We start from the raw sequence: 22524 nt of genomic DNA, 5'->3' as shown, positions 1-22524 counted from the left end.
TCGCCTGCACTCATTCCCGTCGTCAAACAGACTGACTACCTGGGGCGCACACACTCTGACAACGACCCACAGTCACTGCAGTTAACATGGGAAACGGGCCCACCTGCAATACCAGTGAGGCACTTCCAACCAGCGGCTCAAGAGGACCAACCATTTCAGGAATCCCTTGATGCCACAACAGCGGAGTACTTTGACTTTAATGGCGGTTCCATACAGAACACACTACTTGAGTGGGACGCTTTTAGAGTGACCATTCGGGGACACTGCTTAGGACTCACTTGGAACATTCGCAAGAACATGCGGGACACCGTCAGGAATATCAAACGCACAGTGTTACAACTTGAGGCAGGTGCAGCAACAACTAGTTGAGGCATGCAGGGAACACATTTCACTCCTAGAATGCCTTTGTTGCTCGAACTATGTAGCACATTCCACATGCAGCATTGGACTGAGCAGACTCTTATTGCCGTGGTTGAAACGCCAAGAACAGCCCTGCCCCCATATTCCCATTTTGTGAGACCATGCGGGACATCTTCACACACAACACAGAAGCCACACTGAAATGACCCAACATTATGCATCTCTATACCAATCCACAACTTCCCTTAACCAGGCACACTTGGACATCATCCTTGCCCATGTATAGCTGCCAACAATTACTCACGCACAACGCAAAGAACTAAATGTACCCATCACGCTATCTGAGATCTATGAATTCTTCAAAGCCCTGGTGTAGGACAAAACCCCTCAATCCAATGGCCTACCCGCCGAATACTACAATGTCAATACTGTGACCTTGGCTCCGCAGCTACACGCACTGTCTATGTCAGCCCTTGCATCTTCCACTCCTCCTCCATCACTGCACGAGGCACTTCTGATTTCCCTGCCCAAGCCAGGGAAAGACCCTACTGCTTTAGGTTCTTATCACTTCATGGCCCTATTGAATACTGACTACAAGATACTAGCTAAAATATTAGCCAACCCACTGCCACCACTGGTTTAGTCCCTGAGTCATACTGACCAGAACAGTTTTGTTCCAGCCCATGACACATCACTACACCTAAGACATTTTTCCAGTTTGCTACTTACCCCACGACTCCATGGCCTCACTTGGGATGTCTAATACTTGAAAAGGCCTTTGATTCTCTGGAATGGGAATTTCTATTTGACAGCCTACCCAGGTACAGTATCCGGGGCAAATTCCTTCACATGTTTCGCCTACTGTACAGTGAACAGACAGTCAGGGTTAAGACAGACCCATATATCTCCAACCCAGACCAAGTGGGCCGGGGCACCCGGCAGGAATGCCCACTGCACCGCTGCTTTTCTCTGGCCATAGAGCCCCTTGCAGTGGCCGTTTGTGCACAGGGTGCAGAATGGGGCATCACTTCAGGACATGGCACACAGGTAATCTCACTGTACGCAGAAGACCTTTTGTTATATCTTAAGGATGTAGGTCAATCCCCCCCCCTGCTGGGCCCACACCCTAGAAGATTTTGCGGCCTTAGCAGGCATACGGGTGAAAAGGGCAAATTCATGCCTATACCCCTTTGATCCTTTTGTCCAAGCCCGGCCTACACACTTAACGGAGCCCCCAGAACATGGCAAATAGACGCCTTTTGATATGTGGAAATAAGAGTGTATCATCAGTATATGGAGTTATGGACCTTCTGGACGGGAATCTTGGAAGGGCGATGACAGCCCTCCACTCTCCGATGTGCTTTTGGGGTACTCTTTCACCCCATGGGACACATAGCCTTGCTTGAAATGATAATCCTATATTTCACTAATCTGCCTCTTTACATCCCACCCCCTCTTGAGGGACTTTCTTTGGGCTAACTCCCATTGCTGTGTAGCCCTCACCAAACTCTATCTGCCAATGAACCAAGGAGGATGAGCTGTGCCAAACATGGAACAATACTACCTCGCTGTGCAGCTCCAGTGGGTGGCCAAATGGATGGCGGGCCTCCAATTAAGCAGCACAGCCGCAACCTCACTGCCTTGTTCAATTTTCTCCCTAATCTCGTTGTTTTGCTCCTGCACCAAGGGTAAGCCACCAGAACCTCTGTTGCTCCAAGTCACGTACCAATGTAACCGTAGGAGCTTTCACATAATGCGGACGACAATACCATTTGTACCGGCACTGCCCTTACAGGGCACCCCCAGGGGCTGGACAGCGACTACACCAGCTGAGTTATCCCTATGGCAGAGTGCAGGAATTCACACTGTGGGTGACTTGTATCCCAATGGAGTCTTGGCACCATATGACACACTAATCGAGGAAGCTGGATTGCAACCTGGCCAGTTCTTACTACACCACTCACTCATTGCAGCCCTGGGTAACAAATGGGGAGACATGACCGGGCGAACCTAAAACACATTTGACCGTTAAATACCTACATGTCATCGGACGGGGCAGACACCTCACCAAATGATTTGCCGCCTCACTTCTGCATCACATCTCAGTGTCATTATCACACCAGAGACAATGCTGGGAAACAGATCTACAGAGCCACTGTAAGGACAAAGGGTAGGTCATCATACTGGAAGGCCCCATCCATGTCTCCAGGAACACGCGCTTCTGCCTAATACAATACTATGTTCTGCAGAGAGCATACCTCACTCCAACTAAAATCAACAAATATTTTAACTGCACAGACGCCATTTACCTGCGCTGTCACCTCACAGATGTGGTTCTTCTGCATATGTTATGGTTCTGCCCGCTCCTTACCACATACTGGTGGTCAGTCACAGCCATGTCATCCCGCTGTACGGAGCGCCCTCATGTTGCTACCGATTTTTGAGGGGACTGCCTCCATGAGAAAATGTCACACAAGATATATTGTGCCATTATTTTAATTTGTACTGGCCGAATTAAATGAGATAAGTGGCCCTTTCTCATTCCACCCACCACACCAATTTCCACCAGCAACAACCAATATGCGAACACTGTTTTTTGACAGCTGCAAAACAGAACGGCCTGCAGCAACAGGAAATTGAACAAAACAGCAAACAAATGTAAAATATATGATCTGATACTAAATAGCAACTTGTTGCAAATTAGCGCACACCAAAGAATATTGGCACTTCCAGGTAATGTATGTCACAGAGTACTTATTAGAAGTCACAGGGAGCACTGTAACGTCCTGCACTAGACATCCGATAATGTGGTAACTGCACCGTTCTACTGACCTACTCAATGCCATTATCTTTATAACCACAGACTGGCAAGCACCACTATGACCTCACTCACCGTATCCCACTGCACTCAGACTTGTAGTTCCCGCGGTCTGGTGCACCATAATCTCCCTGCAGCTCTTCTCAGCTTGGGCTCTACCCTTCACGCAGAAGAAAGTCTCTCCTTTCACAGTCTCAGACTCTCAGTCAAAAGCACAGTGAACAGAGGACTCAAGGACACATTTCGTGCTAAAAATAGTGCAAAATGTCGAACTAACATTTGCATTATTATGCAAGGTTTTGGGGGCATTCTGCATAATTTCCTCAAATGGAATTATGTAAATTTAGTCCACTTTCCAGAAATCCCTCTTAAGTTGATGAAATAAGCACCACTGAGTTCAATTATTGGTACATATGCTATACTCGCCCAGTTATTGTTATGCGGTACAAAAGGGGGTGGTGATGGACGGAGAATCTGAACAAATCAAACACTCACACCCAGTCAAAAGATCTGGGTTTGATCCATCACCGTTCTTTAGCCCACTCTGCCACCCCAGTTCAGACATGGATATATGCAAATCAGTCTGACCCTGTGCCTCATGGGAACAGTCCAGCCTGAACTGCCAAGCCATGCCTTCCATGGACCGGAAACAAGCTTCCGAGGACCGGTTTCTGGCATTCCAGCCGTCTTCAGCCCGGCTTGCTTGAATCCAGTGGCAAAGTGAGCAATGGACTCACGTCTGAGCATACCCTGCCACACTTATGGCTGCCAAAGCGGTACAAAAGGGGGTGGTGATGGACGGAGCATATGAACCAATCAAACACTCACACCCAGTCAAAAGATCTGGGTTTGCTCCATCACCGTTCTTTAGCCCACTCTGCCACCCCAGTTCAGACATGGCTATATGCAAATCAGTCTGACCCTGTGCCTCATGGGAACAGTCCAGCCCGAACTGCCAAGCCATGCCTTCCCTGGACCGGAAACAAGCTTGTAGGCTTGGGTATGGCAAGATTACAGGACTCATCTGTTGTTGAAATTACAGGAGACCGATTAATTTTTTTTGCCAAAGAACCCTCGATGGAACGATAATTGGACATAACTTCTAGTTCAAAGTTTGTTAGTCTTTTCTCAATCCATGTCAATCTGTCCAAAATTGGGGATAAACAAGTTGAGATTAAGTTCCCCAGTTTATTCACAAACTCTCATGTCCCTCTGGGGCCAGAGCGCCTACTAAATCTAAATTCGGACCACCAGAGGAAGGCGTCGGAGACTCTACTATAGGTGATGGTAGTTACGAAGCAGCTTCTCCATTCTTGTTTGTCCTTTGCAATTTTGCGTTTTTCTGCCTCTGGCAGCCCCCTCCCCGCTGCCTCTTCATAGATGGCTCTGGGATTGAATCAGAGGTTCGATGCTTAGGTTGGGGCACAGACCTTGTGGAAATACGAGGAAACAAGCTACTTGCTGTTCCCTTTTGTACCATCTCAGTAGTCATTGAGATGATGGGGGCTTCTGGTACAATAGAAACATCCGGTGTAACATTCCGGGAGTGGCTAACATCTCCTACCAGCCCAGAGTGGGTGTCTGTAACCAAACAGCGTTCGGGGGTTCGAGCAGACATCAAACCACCCATTGAAGATCGTTTAGAGTGGAGGGGATCAAGAGATAGGCGGCGCTCAGTTAGTGCGATCTCGTGGGCGAGGACCGAGCTAGCTCTAATTAGGAATTGGTCCCCGCCACACTACCGCCAGATGTTGCGCCTCTCCCCGTAACCTCTCGCATATTCATCCTGTGCTGAGTACAATACCAGCGAAATGCCGAAATATGGGTGCCTTCAAGGAGACAAACAATAAACTAGTGCAAACCGACCTTAATTTGTTGATTGTTAAGGAGTTTAGAGGGGAGGCCCAGCCCGGCCTCTTTCGGTCTCTAACGGGCTCAAATAGGCCCGCCCTTGGCCCGGGCGTCGCCCAGGCTGCGCCCATTGCCGCGGAGGGAGAGGCAGCGCTTTAAGCGTGATCACCACGCCTCCCCCTCACTCGCACAGCAGCGCTTACTGTGGTGCAGCCTGAGAATTGTAGGCTCACTCCTTGCGGCGATGCAGGACCCGGGCGTGATGGCAGCGAGGGAATCACTGAAGTTGCAGCAGCTAGCCGGGACAAGGCAGCAAGAGGATCCCCGCAGTGGAGGCAAGCAGGAACAGGCAGGCAGAAAAGGTACAGGCTGTACTAATAATAGCTACAGTTTCATCCATGAGTTATTTTAAACACTTATGGAAAGATGTTATCAGCTCTAAATATAAAAAACAACGCTGCACATGGATGTGTAAAATGCAACAGTGAAAAGTTGCAATTGTAATATGAGCCTCACTAATGTCTGCCTTAGGTATAAGTAAAATGAGATAGAATATGTGAGACAACAGGGGACTGTATTTCCCCCACTAAGATAGTTGGTGGGGCTGATCTGAATAAAAACATCATAGTTCACGATATAAGGGAGCCTAGTGTGGGTTTCCCCTCCATCACCTTTCCTAGTCTGTGCCAAACCTCAGGCTTCTCAGGTTGATATAGTTCTATCGACTACAGTGAATTCTGTTTCCAGTATTTTCTTCTTTAGGTCTCTCTTTACTATTCAATGCCTCACTCCCTTCTGGCGTGTACCCTGCGATCTACAATTTTGCTATCATCCTGCCTCTGTTTCCACAACCATCACTAGTCTCCACTAAACTAGACAGCTTCAGTCATATTTCCTCTGGTCTCATATTTGTCTAACATCGATTTTTTTTTTCAAGCGCCTCTCATCTTACTCTTCTGCAGTCTCCTTCCTTGTTAGACCTCAATGGATCTGTATAGTGCTCGTTTCAATCATTATCTGTCTCAGTTTCTTGGGAAGATCCTAAGTTGGCTGTTTTTTCTGTGCACTCTGAAGGTGCCCAGGGAAGTGTCCTGGGCCCCCGTTTTCCTTTTTATACTACACCTTTGTTATCCGACATATCTTATTTTTTTTGCCTTTGTCTACCTTCTTTATGGGTGACTCCCTCATGCTCTTCGCCTTTCATTCTCTCACAGCTATCTTTCAAATGTGGGATTCTGCCGGTCTTTCTGCCATGGTGGCATAGATGTCCTCAATTCAAAACTGTGTGTGGGAGGGTATGCTCAGACGTGAGTCCCTTGCTCACTTTGCCACTGGATTCAAGCAAGCCGGGCTGAAGACGGCTGAAATGCCAGAAACCAGTCCTCGGAAGCTTGTTTCTGGTCCAGGGAAGGCATGGCTTGGCAGTTCCGGCTGGACTGTTCCCATGAGGCACAAGGTCAGACTGATTTGCATATAGCCATGTCTGAACTGGGGTGGCAGACATGAGTGCCTTGCTCACTTTGCCACTGGATTCAAGCAAGCCGGGCTGAAGACGGCAGGAATGCCAGAAACCGGTCCTCGGAAGCTTGTTTCCGGTCCAGGGAAGGCATGGCTTGGCAGTTCGGACTGGACTGGTCCCATGAGGCACAGGGTCAGACTGATTTGCATATAGCCATGTCTAAACTGGGGTGGCAGAGTGGGCTAAAGAACGGTGATGGATCAAACCCAGATCTTTTGACTGGGTGTGAGTGTTTGATTGGTTCAAATGCTCCGTCCATCACCACCCCCTTTTGTACCACTTTTTGGCCGCCATAAGTGTGGCAGGGTATGCGCAGATGTGAGTCCTTTGCTCACTTTGCCACTGGATTCAAGCAAGCCGGGCTGAAGACGGCTGGAATGCCAGAAACTGGTCCTCAGAAGCTTATTTCCGGTCCAGGGAAGGCAAGGCTTGGCAGTTCGGGCTAGACTGTTCCCATGAGGCACAGGGTCAGACTGATTTGCATATAGCCATGTCTGAACTGGGGTGGCAGAGTGGGCTAAAGAACGGTGATGGATCAAACCCAGATCTTTTGACTGGGTGTGAGTCTTTGATTGGTTCAGATGCTCCGTCCATCACCACCCCCTTTTGTACCGCTTTTTGGCCGCCATAAGTGTGGCAGGGTATGCTCAGACATGAGTCCCTTGCTCACTTTGCCGCTGGATTCAAGTAAGCCGGGCTGAAGACGGCTGGAATGCCAGAAACCGGTCCTCGGAAGCTTGTTTCCGGTCCAGGGAAGGCATGGCTTGGCAGTTCGGGCTGGACTGTTCCCATAAGGAATAGGGTCAGACTGATTTGCATATAGCCATGTCTGAACTGGGGTGGCAGAGTGGGCTAAAGAACGGTGATGGATCAAAGCCAGAGCTTTTGACTGGGTGTGAGTGTTCGATTGGTTCAGATGCTCCGTCCATCACCACCCTCTTTTGCACCATTTTTTGGCCGCCATAAGTGTGGCAGGGTATGCTCAGACGTGAGTCCCTTGCTCACTTTGCCACTGGATTCAAGCAAGCCGGAATGAAGACGGCTGGAATGCCAGAAACCGGTCCTCGGAAGCTTGTTTCCGGTCCAGGGAAGGCATGGCTTGGCAGTTCGGGCTGGACTGTTCCCATGAGGCACAGGGTCAGACTGATTTGCAGCATATAGCCATGTCTGAACTGGGGTGGCAGAGTGGACTAAAGAATGGTGATGGATCAAACCCAGATCTTTTGACTGGGTGTGAGTGTTTGATTGGTTCAGATGCTCCACCCCCTTTTGTACCGCAGTTATTGTTATGAGCCTCCCCTGACAACGGGGTCGCAAACATACCATATGTCTAATTCAAGTAAGGAGCACGGACTGTTGTTGCATAGAAAAAAAACATCAATCATTTGAGTGCAGTAGTCCTCTCACACTCTTTGGCTCTTGTGTAACTGTAATTGCTGTACTCAATTTCAATTAGACTTTATTCGATCTTTTTCAATCATAAAAGACACATAAAATACATACAAATGATAAAATGGCATAAAATATTATAGAAAACAGGGTCAGTAAGATTAAAATATGAATAAAATACTTTCCATTAGAATTCTATACCATATCAGTACTTAAAATTGACTTAATTTTAGTAAGAGAAGAGAGGATTTGATCAACAATTTAAACCCAATTATGGCACAAAGTTAGAGCGATATCTCTCTGTGCAATTTACACTCAATCGCCAAGAGAAAGCAACAACACATGATATAAAACAGGTTACTTACACATAACAAAACCTACATTTGATTACATACTTTCCCTCCTAAAGGCCCAAGTCCAGCTCAAAAATTTAGCCATAGCTATAACTACAACTTTACTAGTATCTGTCTTTAAGATTCACAAAACTGTTTGGCATGATCTTATACCAATTTTTTGACAGATCGGCTTAAGCCATTTGTGACGTGGGCCCTTGTAGGCCGGGCACATAAACAAGACATGGGTTAAGGACTCTTCTTGAGATGGACACCCATGGCATTTTGAGTCTGAGTCATCACTTCACTTTGCCGTAAACGATTTTAAAGGGAGGGAGCCCACTCGAAATTGATAAAAAGCTTCCTGTCACTAGGTTTCGTAATGCTATCCTAATAGGTCTCCATCCTGTATTCATATTTCTGGTCTAGAAATAGACCAGTTAGGGAGCTACTATTCACTAGTGACTAGGGACTTCTGGCGGACCATATCCCTATATAAAGTTTTGAAATCTTTTTTCAATGAAAACGGGCTCCCTTCTGGGTCCTACCACAAATGGCCGAGGCCCATATCAATTAATGTGCTCTTAATCTTTTACAACCAATTTTTGAGGACTTATCGTCTTCTCTAATGTACTTGAGAGCTTTGGCATAGGATGATAACTCCGGGGTGGTCCATAGTCTACACCAATGGGCAAGAGGTCTAAAACCTGCAGCCTCCTCAAAAGGAATACATCCCAGATCTAAAAGTAGGAGTTTAAGAGGAGACGATTGAGGAAGACAAGTCAATGCTCTCAGAAACTTATTCTGGGCTAGGACTAATGGACCTAACTTTTCGAATCCCCAGAGTTCTGCAACATAGATTATTGAAGCCCTAACTTTCCCTTGGTAAATAGTGAGTACCGGGCCAACTGGTTTGGTGTAGGATAACCGCTGTTCTTTTAAAAGGGCCCCTGCTAGCTGATTATGCCTGATTATGCCTTAAGACTAATAACTCTATCTGTGGCTTTCAATTCATCCTTTTGCCATAGTAACGCCCAGGTACGTGAAGGAATCAGTTTGCTCCAAAGATGCACCATTCATTTGTACTCTAGCTTTCACTGTTTTATGTTTATGCAACACCATGAATTTAGCATTGCCAACATTGACAACCAAATCATAATCGTTGCAAAATAAAGTGAATCTGTCAAGAGCTTGTTGCAGACCAGATTGTGTTTTAGACTAAATTAAAGTATTGTCCGCAAACATTAAGATCGGAACCCTAGAACAAGCCAGAGTGGGGGCATCCGTCGGATATTCAGTGTAATATGAGATAACATTATTTATGAACAATGAGAAAAGTGTAGGGGCCAAAACGCAATCCCTGCCGAACTCCGTTGTCCACAGAAAACCGATCAGTTACCTCACCCTCTTGTCCCCACCTTACCTAGGCATAGGTAGACTCATGAAGCTTAATAATAAATGATAAAATCTCAGGGGGCATCCCAGCTTCCTTCAATGTGTCCCACAACTTAAAGCGGGGCACTAAGTCAAATGCAGATTTAAGATCTATAAATGCTGCCTAGAGAGTCCCCCCAGCTAAAACCACTGTATTCCAATAAATCATCATGAATCTAAAAACTTGGTCAGTAGTGCTTACGTGGGAACGAAATCCTGCTTGATAGGTGGATAGAATTTTATTATCATCAATCCACCTATTTACCCTACTAAGCACTAATCTAGCCACAATCTTTTGCAGAGTGTCTATAAGACTTATAGGCCTATAATTAGTTCGGCTGGCACGGTCCCCTTTTTTGTAAATGGGGATAATTTCTGCCCCGTGCCAGGATTTTGGTATGGGGGCACCTCCAGCCAAACCATTGACTAGAATGAGAATATATTTAAGTCAGTTCTGCCTATCGGTTTTAAATATATCCGCCGGAATACAGACCAGTCCCGGGGCCCTACCTGCTGCGACACTGTCCAAAGCTCTCTCGATTTCTCCTAGGTTAAAGGTTAGGACTGAGTCAGAGATTACTCTAGGGTAATGTCTTGAACTATCTGTTAAAGATGAAAATATCTGATAGTGCACGGCCCAAGGTTCTGGTGGGACATTATTAACTGGTACCGGCCCAGCGTCACCACTACCCCATTTGATTATTTGCCAAAACGGACACCAGTTTTTCCCATTGCTTGCATATAGCAAGTCCTTCCATCTTTTCTCATCAAAGGTCTTTTTAGCCCTTAGTTGGGTTTCCTTACATTCAGACCTAGCTGTAATTACCTCTTGGGCTACTACCGACCTAATGGCTTGAGAGAGGTGCCTAAAAGCTGTCCTACATGCACCATCATACCATTTTGCAGATTTTTGAATAGGCTGCTTATAGAATCTTTTTGTATTTACTGTAAAAAAAGCTTTTAGCTTTGCAAACAGGTCCTCATGGGTCTTTGTAAGGGCAGGGAGGGTGGCCTCACTAATTTCAAAATGAGAGAGGGCTAAAAGATTGTCTTCAAGAGTTGACTTTATCAGGACCATAGTGCCCTCATCTTCTGAGACCCGTGCCCATTTTAATCTACGGCAGTCATGATACATAATTAAGTCTGCCGATGAGGTTTCCATTCCTGCCCTTGCTGATAGATGGCCCTTTACCTCTAGTGTCAATATCAAGGGATCATGGTCACTCTCGGTTCTTTGATGAACCTCCATATCCCTTAACCTAGTCCATGATTCTAAATTAATAAAAAAGTAGTCAGTCCTACTACTTCTTGACCCATTATCAAAAGTATGGGAGCTTCACTATCAGATTTCGGCCTCCTGTTAACAGCCCTTAGGCCCCCTCTCCAAGGATAAACTTTTTAATTGGAGAACTGCCACTGTCCATTTAATAATTGGGGGGAGCGTCAGAGATGATATTCCCCAAATCGCGTCCTCATAACTGGTAAGGCTACCGTCATCTGGGCCAAGTTTCTCGAACGTACAATTAAAGTCGCCAGCGATAACCCAATGACATGTACCTTTTAAAGTTTTCCCTCCCACCATCCCTCTTGCATAGACATTGACCAATATAAGCTCTGAGTCATAATCCGAATGTATTTTAATAGCCAGAATATCCGGATTGTCAATCACTAACTCTTCAACCCGGTAGCCCGCCCTCTGTCTAACCCAAAATGGTCAAACCCCAGATGGCCTCCCTTTAGATCTTACAGTGGCCGGTTTGCCAAAGGACAAATAACCTGGGCGAAAAATAATGCTCAGTGACTAAGACTCCTGAAAGGTGATGATATCGTAATTCTCTATGAAAATTGACCAGTCAGAAGAGATGGTCTTTGGTTGAAGGCCAGCGATGTTCCATGATATAATACTTGTAGAGTCAGAAGCTATGCCGCCTCCCCCTTCTATCAATAGTAGATTCCCAGTATTCTCCATTCGAATAGATGCTGCTACGTGGGGGCTTCAATTCATCTGGGTACAAGGAGCAGCCTGGATAAGGAAATTCTCAGTCTCAGTCGGGGCTTCAGATGGTAGTCCGTCACAAGCATCTAGGCAGGACAGGGGAGCAAATCTTATAGCTAAATGTAGGTCAAAGGGTCTATGTAAGTGTGTAGATGGTACATGTTGGGCGCCCCCCTCAAGCGGAGGGAGATTGTGGGGTCTATGAAAGAACCCTAAAGGCAAAAGGGAAAATTTCCCAGGATAATCCCCTTGATTTCTGCTACCTAAGTGGGCCAGGAGAAATCTGACAACTTGCTCATTGTTGAAATTAGCAACTACGCAGTCGCCCCTCCCCATGCTTCATAGAATGCCCTATCCATGCAGAACGTCTGGCCATTATCAGCTATCCCAATCCCATACCACAGCTTCCTTCAGTTGTTTTGTGAGCCAGTGCATGTTTTTTGCCATTAACTGGTCGGTGCATTCTGTCTGCCCAGCCTGAAGAGCCGCAACATTCCTCAAGACCACCACCAAAAGGGCGGCGGCCGGTGGAAGGTGAAGGTCTTGTTGGCCTTCTGGGTCTAATCTATGTGCCAATCCTGCATGCATAGCAGAGAGATCTCGGCTGGTTGGCCCAGAAACAGAACTGGCCTGAATGGCTTCGTTGAGGGTGGTAGAAGGTAGTGCAGCATCACTTACTATCCTTACGCATGGTCTGCTACCCTCCCTCCTTGGGGAGCTCGGGTTAAATTTAGCAAATTCTCCAGACATATTCCCTGTTTCGCCCATATTTCCACCTGATACCACAACACCAACATTAGGAACAGTAGCTTCCCCACAATCCCTCCTAAGTGATAGGGCGATGGCCTTATTGAAGGAGGATTGCCCAGTGTAGGCTTGGGTATTGCAAGATTACAAAGCTCATCTGTTGTTGAAATTACAGGAGACCGATTAATTTATTTTGCCAAAGAACCCTCGATGGAACGATAATTGGACATAACTTCTAGTTCAAAGTTTGTTAGTCTTTTCTCAATCTATGTCAATCTGTCCAAAATTGGGGATAAACAAGTTGAGATTAAGTTCCCCAGTTTATTCACAAAGCCTCATGTCCCTCTGGGCGAGAGCACCTACTAAATCTAAATTCGGACCACCAGAGGAAGGCGTCGGAGAATCTACTATAGGTGATGGTAGTTACGAAGCAGCTCCTCCATTCTTGTTTGTCCTTTGCAATTTTGTGTTTTTCTGCCTCTGACAGCCCCCTCCCCGCTTCCTCTTCATAGATGGCTCCGGGATTGAATCAGAGGATCGATGCTTAGGTTGGGGCACAGATCTTGTAGAAATACGAGGGAACAAGCTACTTGCTTTTCCCTTTTGTACCATCTCAGTAGTCCTTGAGATGATGGGGGCTTCTGGTACAATAGAAACATCCGGTGTAACATTCCGGGAGTGGCTAACATCTCCTACCAGCCCAGAGTGGGTGTCTGTAACCAAACAGCGTTCGGGGGTACGAGCAGACATCAAACCACCCATTGAAGATCGTTTAGAGTGGAGGGGATCAAGAGATAGGCGGCGCTCAGTTAGTGAGATCTCGTGGGCGAGGACCGAGCTAGCTCTAATTAGGAATTGGTCCCCTCCACACTACCGCCAGATGTTGCGCCTCTCCCCGTAACCTCTCGCGTATTCATCCTGAGTACAATAACAGCGAAATGCCGAAATATCGGTGCCTTCAAGGAGATAAACAATAAACTAGTGCAAACCGACCTTAATTTGTTGATTGTTAAGGGGTTTGGAGGGGAGGCCCAGCCTGGCCTCTTCCGGTCTCTAACGGGCTCACATGGGCCCACCCTTGGCCCGGGCGTCGCCCAGGCTGCATCCATTGCCGCGGAGGGAGAGGCTGCGCTTTAAGCGCGATCACACCCCTCCCCCTCACTCGCGCAGCAGCGCTTACTGTGGTGCAGCCTGGGAATTGTAGGCTCACTCCTTGCGGCGATGCAGGACCCGGGCGTGATGGCAGCGAGGGAATCACTGAAGTTGCAGCAGCTAGCCGGGACAAGGCAGCAAGAGGATCCCCGCAGTGGAGGCAAGCAGGGACAGGCAGGCAGAAAAGGTACAGGCTGTACTAATAATAGCTACATTTCATCCATGAGTTATTTTAAACACTTATGGAAAGATGTTATCAGCTCTAAATATAAAAAACAACGCTGCACATGGATGTGTAAAATGCAACAGTGAAAAGTTGCAATTGTAATATGAGCCCCACTAATGTCTGCCTTTGGTATAAGTTAAATGAGATAGAATATGTGAGACAACAGGGGACTGTATTTCCCCCACTAAGATAGTTGGTGGGGCTGATCTGAATAAAAACATCATAGTTCACGATATAAGGGAGCCTAGTGTGGGTTTCCCCTCCATCACCTTTCCTAGTCTGTGCCAAACCTCCGGCTTCTCAGGTTGATATAGCTCTATCGACTACAGTGAATTCTGTTTCCAGTATTTTCTTCTTTAGGTCTCTCTTTACTATTCAATGCCTCACTCCCTTCTGGCGTGTACCCTGCGATCTACAATTTTGCTATCATCCTGCCTCTGTTTCCACAACCATCACTAGTCTCCACTTAACTGTACAGCTTCAGTCATATTTTCCCTGGTCTCATACTTGTCTAACATCGATTTTTTTTTCAAGCGCCTCTCATCTTACTCTTCTGCAGTCTCCTTCCTTGTTAAACATCAATTGATCTGTATAGTGCTCGTTTCAAGCATGATCTGTCTCAGTTTCTTGGGAAGATCCTAAGTTGGCTGTTTTCCCTGTGCACTCTGAAGGTGCCCAGGGAAGTGTCCTGGGCCCCTGTTTTCCTTTTTATACTACACCTTTGTTATCCGACATATCTTATTTCCCCTTTAAGTCTACCTTCTTTGTGGGTGACTCCCTCATGCTCTTCGCCTCTCATTCTTTCCCCACCATCTTTCAAATGTGGGTTTCTGCTGGTCTTTCTGCCCTGGTGGCATAGATGTCCTCAATTTAAAACTCTTCATCATCACATATTACCAGTCCTCCTGAAATCTTTTTACACCTTCCCAACTGCTGTTCTCTACCTGACATCGTAGCCTTGGCGGTGCATTTGATCTTCTCTTATACTTCCTCAGCTTATCTCTCATGCCTCTAAAATGGGTAACATCCGTAAAATAAAATCTTTTTTCAGTTTTTTCTTCTGTGGAGCTATTGCTTCGAAACATTGTTCTCTCCCATCTTAATTTCTGTTCCTCTCTCTAGGTTGGATTTCTTAAATATGTTGGCGCGCCTCTTCAGATTCATCACAATCCTTGTGTCTGCCTGTTATGGGCTCCTGCCAACCAGTTTCTTATTTCCCCTTAACTCAGTCAGCTTCACTGGCTCGCTTTATTTTTTCAGTTATGGGTCCATTTCTTGCGGCCAATCTTCTAATATATGCACACCTCGACTCAGACTTATTTATTCTTTCTACTCTCCCAGTTGTGTACTTGTTATGCTACTTAAAAACACACACACTCCCTCTCCCTCTCTCTCTCTCTTTCTCTCTCTCTCTCTCTCTCTCTCTCTCTCTCTCTCTCGCTCTCTCGCTCTCTCTCTCTCACACTCTCTGAGCTTTTGGCCAGCCAGCGTTAGACATTGACTATTTGCATTTTGCAGATGTTTACGTAGGACTGTAGTTAGTCCCCAGTTTAAAATGCCCTCTATATCGCCCCTTTCTTCCTGTTGCCACTTTAGCTCTCAACCACCCCAAAGTTACCTCCTCACTCCTGCAGTGCAGTATGTGCCTCTCGTTGACTCATGTTATCTGGTGGCTGGTCGGCTTTAATTTGGCTGTCTCTAATAAAAGAGAGAGGGACCCAAACACCAAAGGGATAGGGTACCAGAACTGACTGTATGTCAAAGTAAAATTCCCTTTTTGGCACTTTAGTTAGAAGACATCCAATCTTACAGACAACTAGACATATATACTTCAATCAAACAGACCTGTCACTTGGAGCAATGCAGTAACTAACAACACAATACCGTAAATGCAAATAAATTCGGTATGCACAATTTATTCATATATTTAAAAACAAGTTAAAAAACACAAATAAAATAACGTTGGGAACACAGACAATATAAAAAAGGAACAATTCATATACAAAAAATCAGCCTAAACAGTTCCTAAAACTAAAAAGGGAGGTACAAAGTAAAGGTTAATATTCCGCAAAAGTCAGAATAGTCCTTGCTGAATGTATATTGCACTTCTCCCTTTATTTCAACGCGTTTCAACGGACAATTAAAATATAGCCGCCTTCATCAGGAATATATTAGCTGTCTTCCCAAACAACATTTCTGAAATTCAAACAAAATGTGTTTTAGATTTCAGAAATGTACTAACACAGTCTTGCACATAACACTGAAATTAAGAGTAATACAGAATTCATGTTCTATAAGCATTGCTCCCAGGTTAAGTGCATCATACCATAGTGCACTTATAGATAGTGAGGTACCTACAAAAACATTAGCCTAAGTACCACTCACGGAGTTAAAGACATCAACAAGTTAACATTTCCAATACATAAATAATACATAGACACATTACCATGTATACACATTAAGGAAACCACATATATTTGCAATGGTACATTTCAGAAAATGTTAGTGAACTTTACCACAGTATATATACTCCTCATGAATATTTAAGACTTTAGTACATTCTTATTTTTTTTTAAATGTTGATCCATAGGCATATATGCCGGCTATACTTGGCAATACCTTATGGTTCATACTGGCTAGTGGTATGATAGTAATATCCCCATTATAAAAAATTGGGATTAATTTGGATGTGCCAGTGCTTGTTGAATTGCTTCCCAGGCATTCTCTAAGCCAAAGACACACTGATCTTACAGCATGGCTTTGCACTTTAGACCCCTCCCCATGATTGTACAGGGATAACCGTACAGGGATAGCCGTCACCTCGTGCTACAACAAAACACACTTGACCCATGATTAGCATAAAAGCCATTTATTAGGACATGGTTTCAAATGTACTGAACTTTAATAAACAAATAACATCAACTTTACAAATACAGAACTTCCCCATACATCCTCCGCCCACTCATGCCTCACACCAACTTCCATTCCCCAACACCGTCCCCTGAACTCTCTCTTCACTTGACAACATACTGCACACTGAGTTTTCACCTGTATTCCGTTCTTCTTCCCCCCAAGCTTGTGCATAAGCCCGCATATGACTCTCCACCCTACCAAAACTACCGCCATCCAGAATAAATCCCAGAGGGTGTTTTTCTGCCCCCACACAACCAGCAACTTCTCAACGGTGATCTCACCTGCACCATATACTCTTGTGCCACAAACTGCTCACCACATCACACAACTCAATCATGTTGTATGCATTTCCCATGCAAGACCGATGCACACCGCCATCCAAAAAACAAACATGCCTCCTCTTCTTAATGCCCCTATGTGAGATCATCAATTGCTGTATGCCTTACAGGCCCCTGCCTAACATGGCGTGGCACAAATTCAGTCCACACAATGCAGTCCCATTCACGTTCCTTGTGATTGCTTCATGATCCCACTGCATATGTTGTAAAAGTGTCAAACCAGATAACTGCACAAGATTGTTTTCCCCCAGATGAATCAAAAGCATATCATGGCAACCACTTTGCGGAACCAACGTAGTCAACCAAGGCAGCAAATGACCTCATTACATTCCACTTTTGCCCCACCTTCCGTATATTTGTTGGTCAGCATGCTTCGATGCCCAGTGCACAAAGGAATGTCCTTTCAAAACCAGATATACCCCGGCACTAATAATATTTTAATAATCAATTATTGACATTAAGTCAGAACTAGAACATTTTTAAGGATACTCTAAACACAGGAAACACAGGAAATTCTGTTTAAAAGGACATACATTTATTTATTCAATTAATTTAACCTGGTTGGTATCAACATTTAGATAGATGTGTTACAAAATAAACACTTCTGAAACACTTCAATCCAAGTGATACATTCAAAGGTAAAATATACTACAATTATGAAATATTAATCCAATCCTTGTGCTTCCATATTCTTTTTTTTGTCTTGTCGGACAAGTGGGATCATAGCAGCATTGCCAGCCCCATGTATGGCAGTCACTTCTTGTGTTTATCATCCTCCGGATCCTCATCACCTTGGACCACCTCAGAGTTTTTCGAGTTTTCTGACTGGATTCTTTTCCCTTCAGTACCCTTCTTCCCGCCAGCTGGTCTGCACAATTCCTTACCTTTCAAGACTCATTTTGCATTGCTCTTCCCTTCCATGACCACCCCATCACCCACCCCCAGAGACCTGTGCTTGGGCGCTCCCTTTTATACCATGCCTGCTGTCTCGCACGGGCATGTCGACAATCCGCTCATCCCCCCATGTCTTTCCGAGGGTCAGGGGAGACCGGAGCCTGTACCCAGGCCCCAAGGCTGCGGCGCCTCCCCCCCAAACTGGGAGCATCGTCGGAGCCCTTCCGCTCCTGCCCAACCCATGCTGCTCAGTCTTCCTCCTCCCGTGCCTGTTATAAGAAAGGCATGCCACGCCCAGTTCTGCCAAGTATCACCCATCAAACTTGACTCTAACGCATTTCAGTATGGTGATCCGCATCACCGCACTGAAATGCATTGTCACGCATTTGCATAGTGTCTGTGCACCAGCTAAGCACTGCCTGAAACGGTAATATTACGAGTGTGGGCACTGCTCCTGCCGGCTTCAGGGTGAAGCTGTAGCGGATACACCACCCGATGTGGACCGTGTCGGGCGTGAACCCCACCCACGCCTCTTCTAGCACCCCAGGCCTCAACAGATCCTGACTGCCAGCTGCACCAAGAGTGTGCAGCACGGCCCTTACCTCTATGGCGGTCCGCAAGGCAATGCCCCTGCTCAGAGGCTCGCAGAGTTGCCACCTACCTGGAATGCCACCAATGCCTGCCATATTTCACTGCGGTAATAGGTAGGTGAAAACCTCACTGGCCCTGTAGAGTTGAAACTGAGCCCAGCAACAGGACAAACTTTTAAACTTATTCAACGCCCCTAGTGATGCAGAACCCAGAAGAGGCAGTATACGCCTCTCCTGACTCTTATATACCTTAAAGAAATCCTGCCCTTTTTCCCCCCCTCCATCTACCTATGCCTACCCATGTCCTGTTTCTCAGTACGAATCACCCCGGGTTAAAGACTAGTCTGCGACTTGCTTCCCCCGGGTGCCATCATTCTCGTAGGCATTGGTATCTGTGTTTGCTTAGTGTGGGTCTGCACTTGAGCCGCATTGCTTCTGTTTATATCTAGGTCCCGGCACAATTTCCATTACAATGCATAATCTCGCCTTATTTTGGTAATTTCATGTTATGATTGTTAAGTCAAATTTCCTAAATTACACCATTGTGCGGCACTGCGTAATTACATAGCATTTACAGCAAAAATGTTGTATGAGATCACGGAAACTACACAAATGACCAGATTGCGAGTGGCTTGTGCAGCTTGTGTTTTTTGCACTTTTTCACACAAAATATGTCCTTGAATACAAAATTGGTACAAAAGGGGGTGGTGATGATGGCCGGAGCATCTGAATCAGTCAAACACTCACACCCAGTCGAAAGATCTGGGTTTAATCCATCACCGTTCTTTAGCCCACTCTGCCTCCCCCGTTCAGACATGGCTATATGCAAATCAGTCTCATCCTGTGCCTCATGGGAACAGTCCAGCCCGAACAGCCAAGCGATGTCTTCCCTGGACCGGAAACAAGCTTCTGAGGACCAGTTTCTGGCATTGCAGCCGTCTTCAGCCCGGCTTGCTTGAATCCAGTGGCAAAGTGAGCAAAGGACTCACGTCTGAGCATACCCTGCCACACTTATGGCGGCCAAAAGCGGTACAAAAGGGGGTGTTGATGGACGGAGCATCTGAATCAATCAAACACTCACACCCAGTCAAACGATCTGGGTTTAATCCATCACCGTTCTTTAGCCCACTCTACCACCCCAGTTCAGACATGGCTATATGCAAATCAGTCTGACCCTGTTCCTCATGGGAACAGTCCAGCCCGAACTGCCAAGCCATGTCTTCCCTGGACCGGAAACAAGCTTCCGAGGACCAGTTTCTGGCATTCCAGCTGTCTTCAGCCCGGCTTACTTGAATCCAGTCGCAAAGTGAGCAAGGGACTCACGTCTGGTCCAGGGAAGACATGGCTTCGCAGTTCGGGCTGGACTGTTCCCATGAGGCACAGGGTCAGACTGATTTGCATATAGCCATGTCTGAACTGGGGTGGCAGAGTGGGCTAAAGAACGGTGATGGATTAAACCCAGATCTTTTGACTGGGTGTGAGAGTTTGATTGATTCAGATGCTCCGTCCATCACCACCCCCTTTTGTACTGCTTGCATACAAAATGGCAATCATGGTGCCTCTCTGTGTACTCAGACACATGTACGTACGTATACATCATAACACTGGGGCTCCTTCTTTCTGTTCAGCAAAGGAAATAACCGTTTTCTTTTGCTAATGCTGACAATGCTGAACCGCATCAGCAAAAAGCATTGACAAAACCTTTTGGCTTGGACAGGGATTGTTTATCTTTGAGCCAAACCTGTGGACCTGCCTCACAGTAAATAGTAGGGGCGCATCAATCTTTTCCTCTTTTAAACATTTCCTAAATTATGTAACCAATCATGAACATGTGACTAAAAGCAGTTTTAATCTCTGTTTATATTATCTCCTGTAGGGTTTAACATCTATTTATTTATTCTTTGCTCTTTACAGCACATTATATTTAAATATTTAATAAGTACAATACATAATATCAATGCAACTTTTCCACTCAATGATCATGGCTAGATTCCGAGTAGTGGAAGACTGATTGACTCAGAAGACCCTCTATGATGTCCATTAAATGAGCATTAAATGAGAATTGAAAATGTATATGAGACAAACAAAGATTAAGAGTTCGTAAAATTCTGCTCGATATTTAAATACTGTGCATATACTTGTACAGTGTATTGCAATGAGCAATAAGAAATTCTCCTTATGGTGTTTTTCTTGTTGACCATATTTACTATTCATACAGGAGCTTTGGTATTGGGTATAATCTATCCTCTGACCAATACCTATTTGTTTGATGTAAATTGTTTGTTAATAGTTAATTTATAACCAGTATACCCAATTCCTTTATGGTTACTATTGATTATTGATACTTAGCTGTGTGTAATTGGTTTCTGGGCATCTAAGGAACGCTGGCAGGACCAAATCAACTGCATTTTTTAACAGCGTTGACACAGTCCTTGGACCTGAACATGGAAGGCACCTAAACTCTGTGGCACTTACTCACTTCTAAATCCCAAAAGAGTAAAATATGAGTCCCTTTGTGCACCTTGGATAAAAGATCAGTCTGGGGGGGGGGGGGGGGGGGGGGGGGTTTGCATAGGAACCAAATGCAACATGTGACGCAATATGTCAGAACTATAGGAACACAAATATCAGAACATTTAAGTAAAGAAGACCCCTAAAACAACTTTATTGCACTTGCAAATAAACTGTGAAGAATTATGGTTTTCTACAGCTCCCCATTACAGTGCAAAACATTTGGGATACTCTCAAGCTTCCTCTTCTATGTGCCCAAATACTCTCGGAGATTTTTATCCAGTTGTCTAGAACCCATAGCCTGCTTTTTATCTAGGTATGTCTTCTGCAAATTAAAGTAGAGTCATGTTATTGTTGATGCATCATAACTCTATCAATATAAGCACATGCGAGCATAGCACGGAGATCTAAATGTATGCTTAAAGTATGAGAACTGTGGCTCTCCATATGGCTCTATGTTGGCCAACAGCTTTTGCAAAATTCTGAAAAATGTGTTCAGTTATTTTTAATTATATCTCGTTTTGTTTCACTCAATTTAGTTATGACTGCAGCAACCCAATTCACGGGCAGACCCTCAATCCCCTGAATCACAAGAAGACCCCTGGAGGATCCTCAGGTGGAGAAGGGGCTTTGATTTCCGGGGGCGGATCCATCATTGGGCTTGGGACAGATATGGGTGGAAGTGTCCGCTGTCCATCCAGTTTCTGTGGAATCTGTGCACTCAGACCAACAGCATATAGGCTAAGGTAAATTAAGGGCTCAGCATTTTTGATTGTCATTGGCAAAACACTTATGGTTTTTTTTTTAAAGAAGTTCTCCAGCAAGCTACTGCACAACCTAACACCTCACTTTTACCCTCCGCCCCGAAAACAAACTTCACATAAGGACTCTTATATCACAAAATGACTTTTCTATCAAATAATTGACTTTTATTTCATGGTTGGTAGATGAAATAAAGATTCAGAAGACAGCCAAAGAGTTGCTAAATTATTATAATTCAGACCTTAAAGGGTAAAGTAAAGCAAAAGGACATTAAGGGCCAGATGTAGTTAATCCAGATTTACTGATTCTAAAATACCGAATTTTACCGATTTGGTATTTTAGAATCGGTAAATGGGATGTAGGTATTCATTCGGTATTTTTTACCGAATCGGTAAGATTCGGTAAATACCGAATCGGTATTTACCGATTCGGTATTTCCCATTCATCCCTATGGGCCACCAGGCCCATAGGAATGAGTGGGAATTACCGAATCGGTAAATACCGGTTCAGTAAAATGGGGAACACATTTAAGGGTGCAACAGGGTGTCACTTTGACACCCTGTTGCACCCCTGAATAGTGCATGGGTGCACATGTGGCACACATACATGACCTAAGAAAATGTCTGCCACATGGCACGGTTTTCGTTATTTACCACCAACTTGTATTTGGTGGTAAATGACGAATTCTTACA

The 22524-nt window shown here is 45.3% G+C and overlaps 1 protein-coding gene across 2 annotated transcripts in view; it reads left to right on the top strand.

Moving 5' to 3' along the window:
* The window catches only part of LOC147747116 (vitamin D3 hydroxylase-associated protein-like), a 413994-nt gene that overhangs the window by 213560 nt on the left and 177910 nt on the right, over positions 1–22524 (top strand). For both annotated transcript variants that reach the window (XM_086952365.1, XM_086952366.1), the window contains one exon: positions 21610–21816. In XM_086952365.1, the coding sequence (XP_086808491.1) occupies positions 21610–21816 (207 nt within the window). The remainder of the gene's footprint in view (positions 1–21609; positions 21817–22524) is intronic.

The sequence above is a fragment of the Lissotriton vulgaris genome, chromosome 1_1 (assembly GCF_964263255.1).
Source record: "Lissotriton vulgaris chromosome 1_1, aLisVul1.2, whole genome shotgun sequence".
Lineage (NCBI taxonomy): Eukaryota > Metazoa > Chordata > Amphibia > Caudata > Salamandridae > Lissotriton > Lissotriton vulgaris.
The sequence above is the reverse complement of the archived record's forward strand: the minus strand, read 5'-3'. Positions and strand labels throughout refer to the sequence as shown.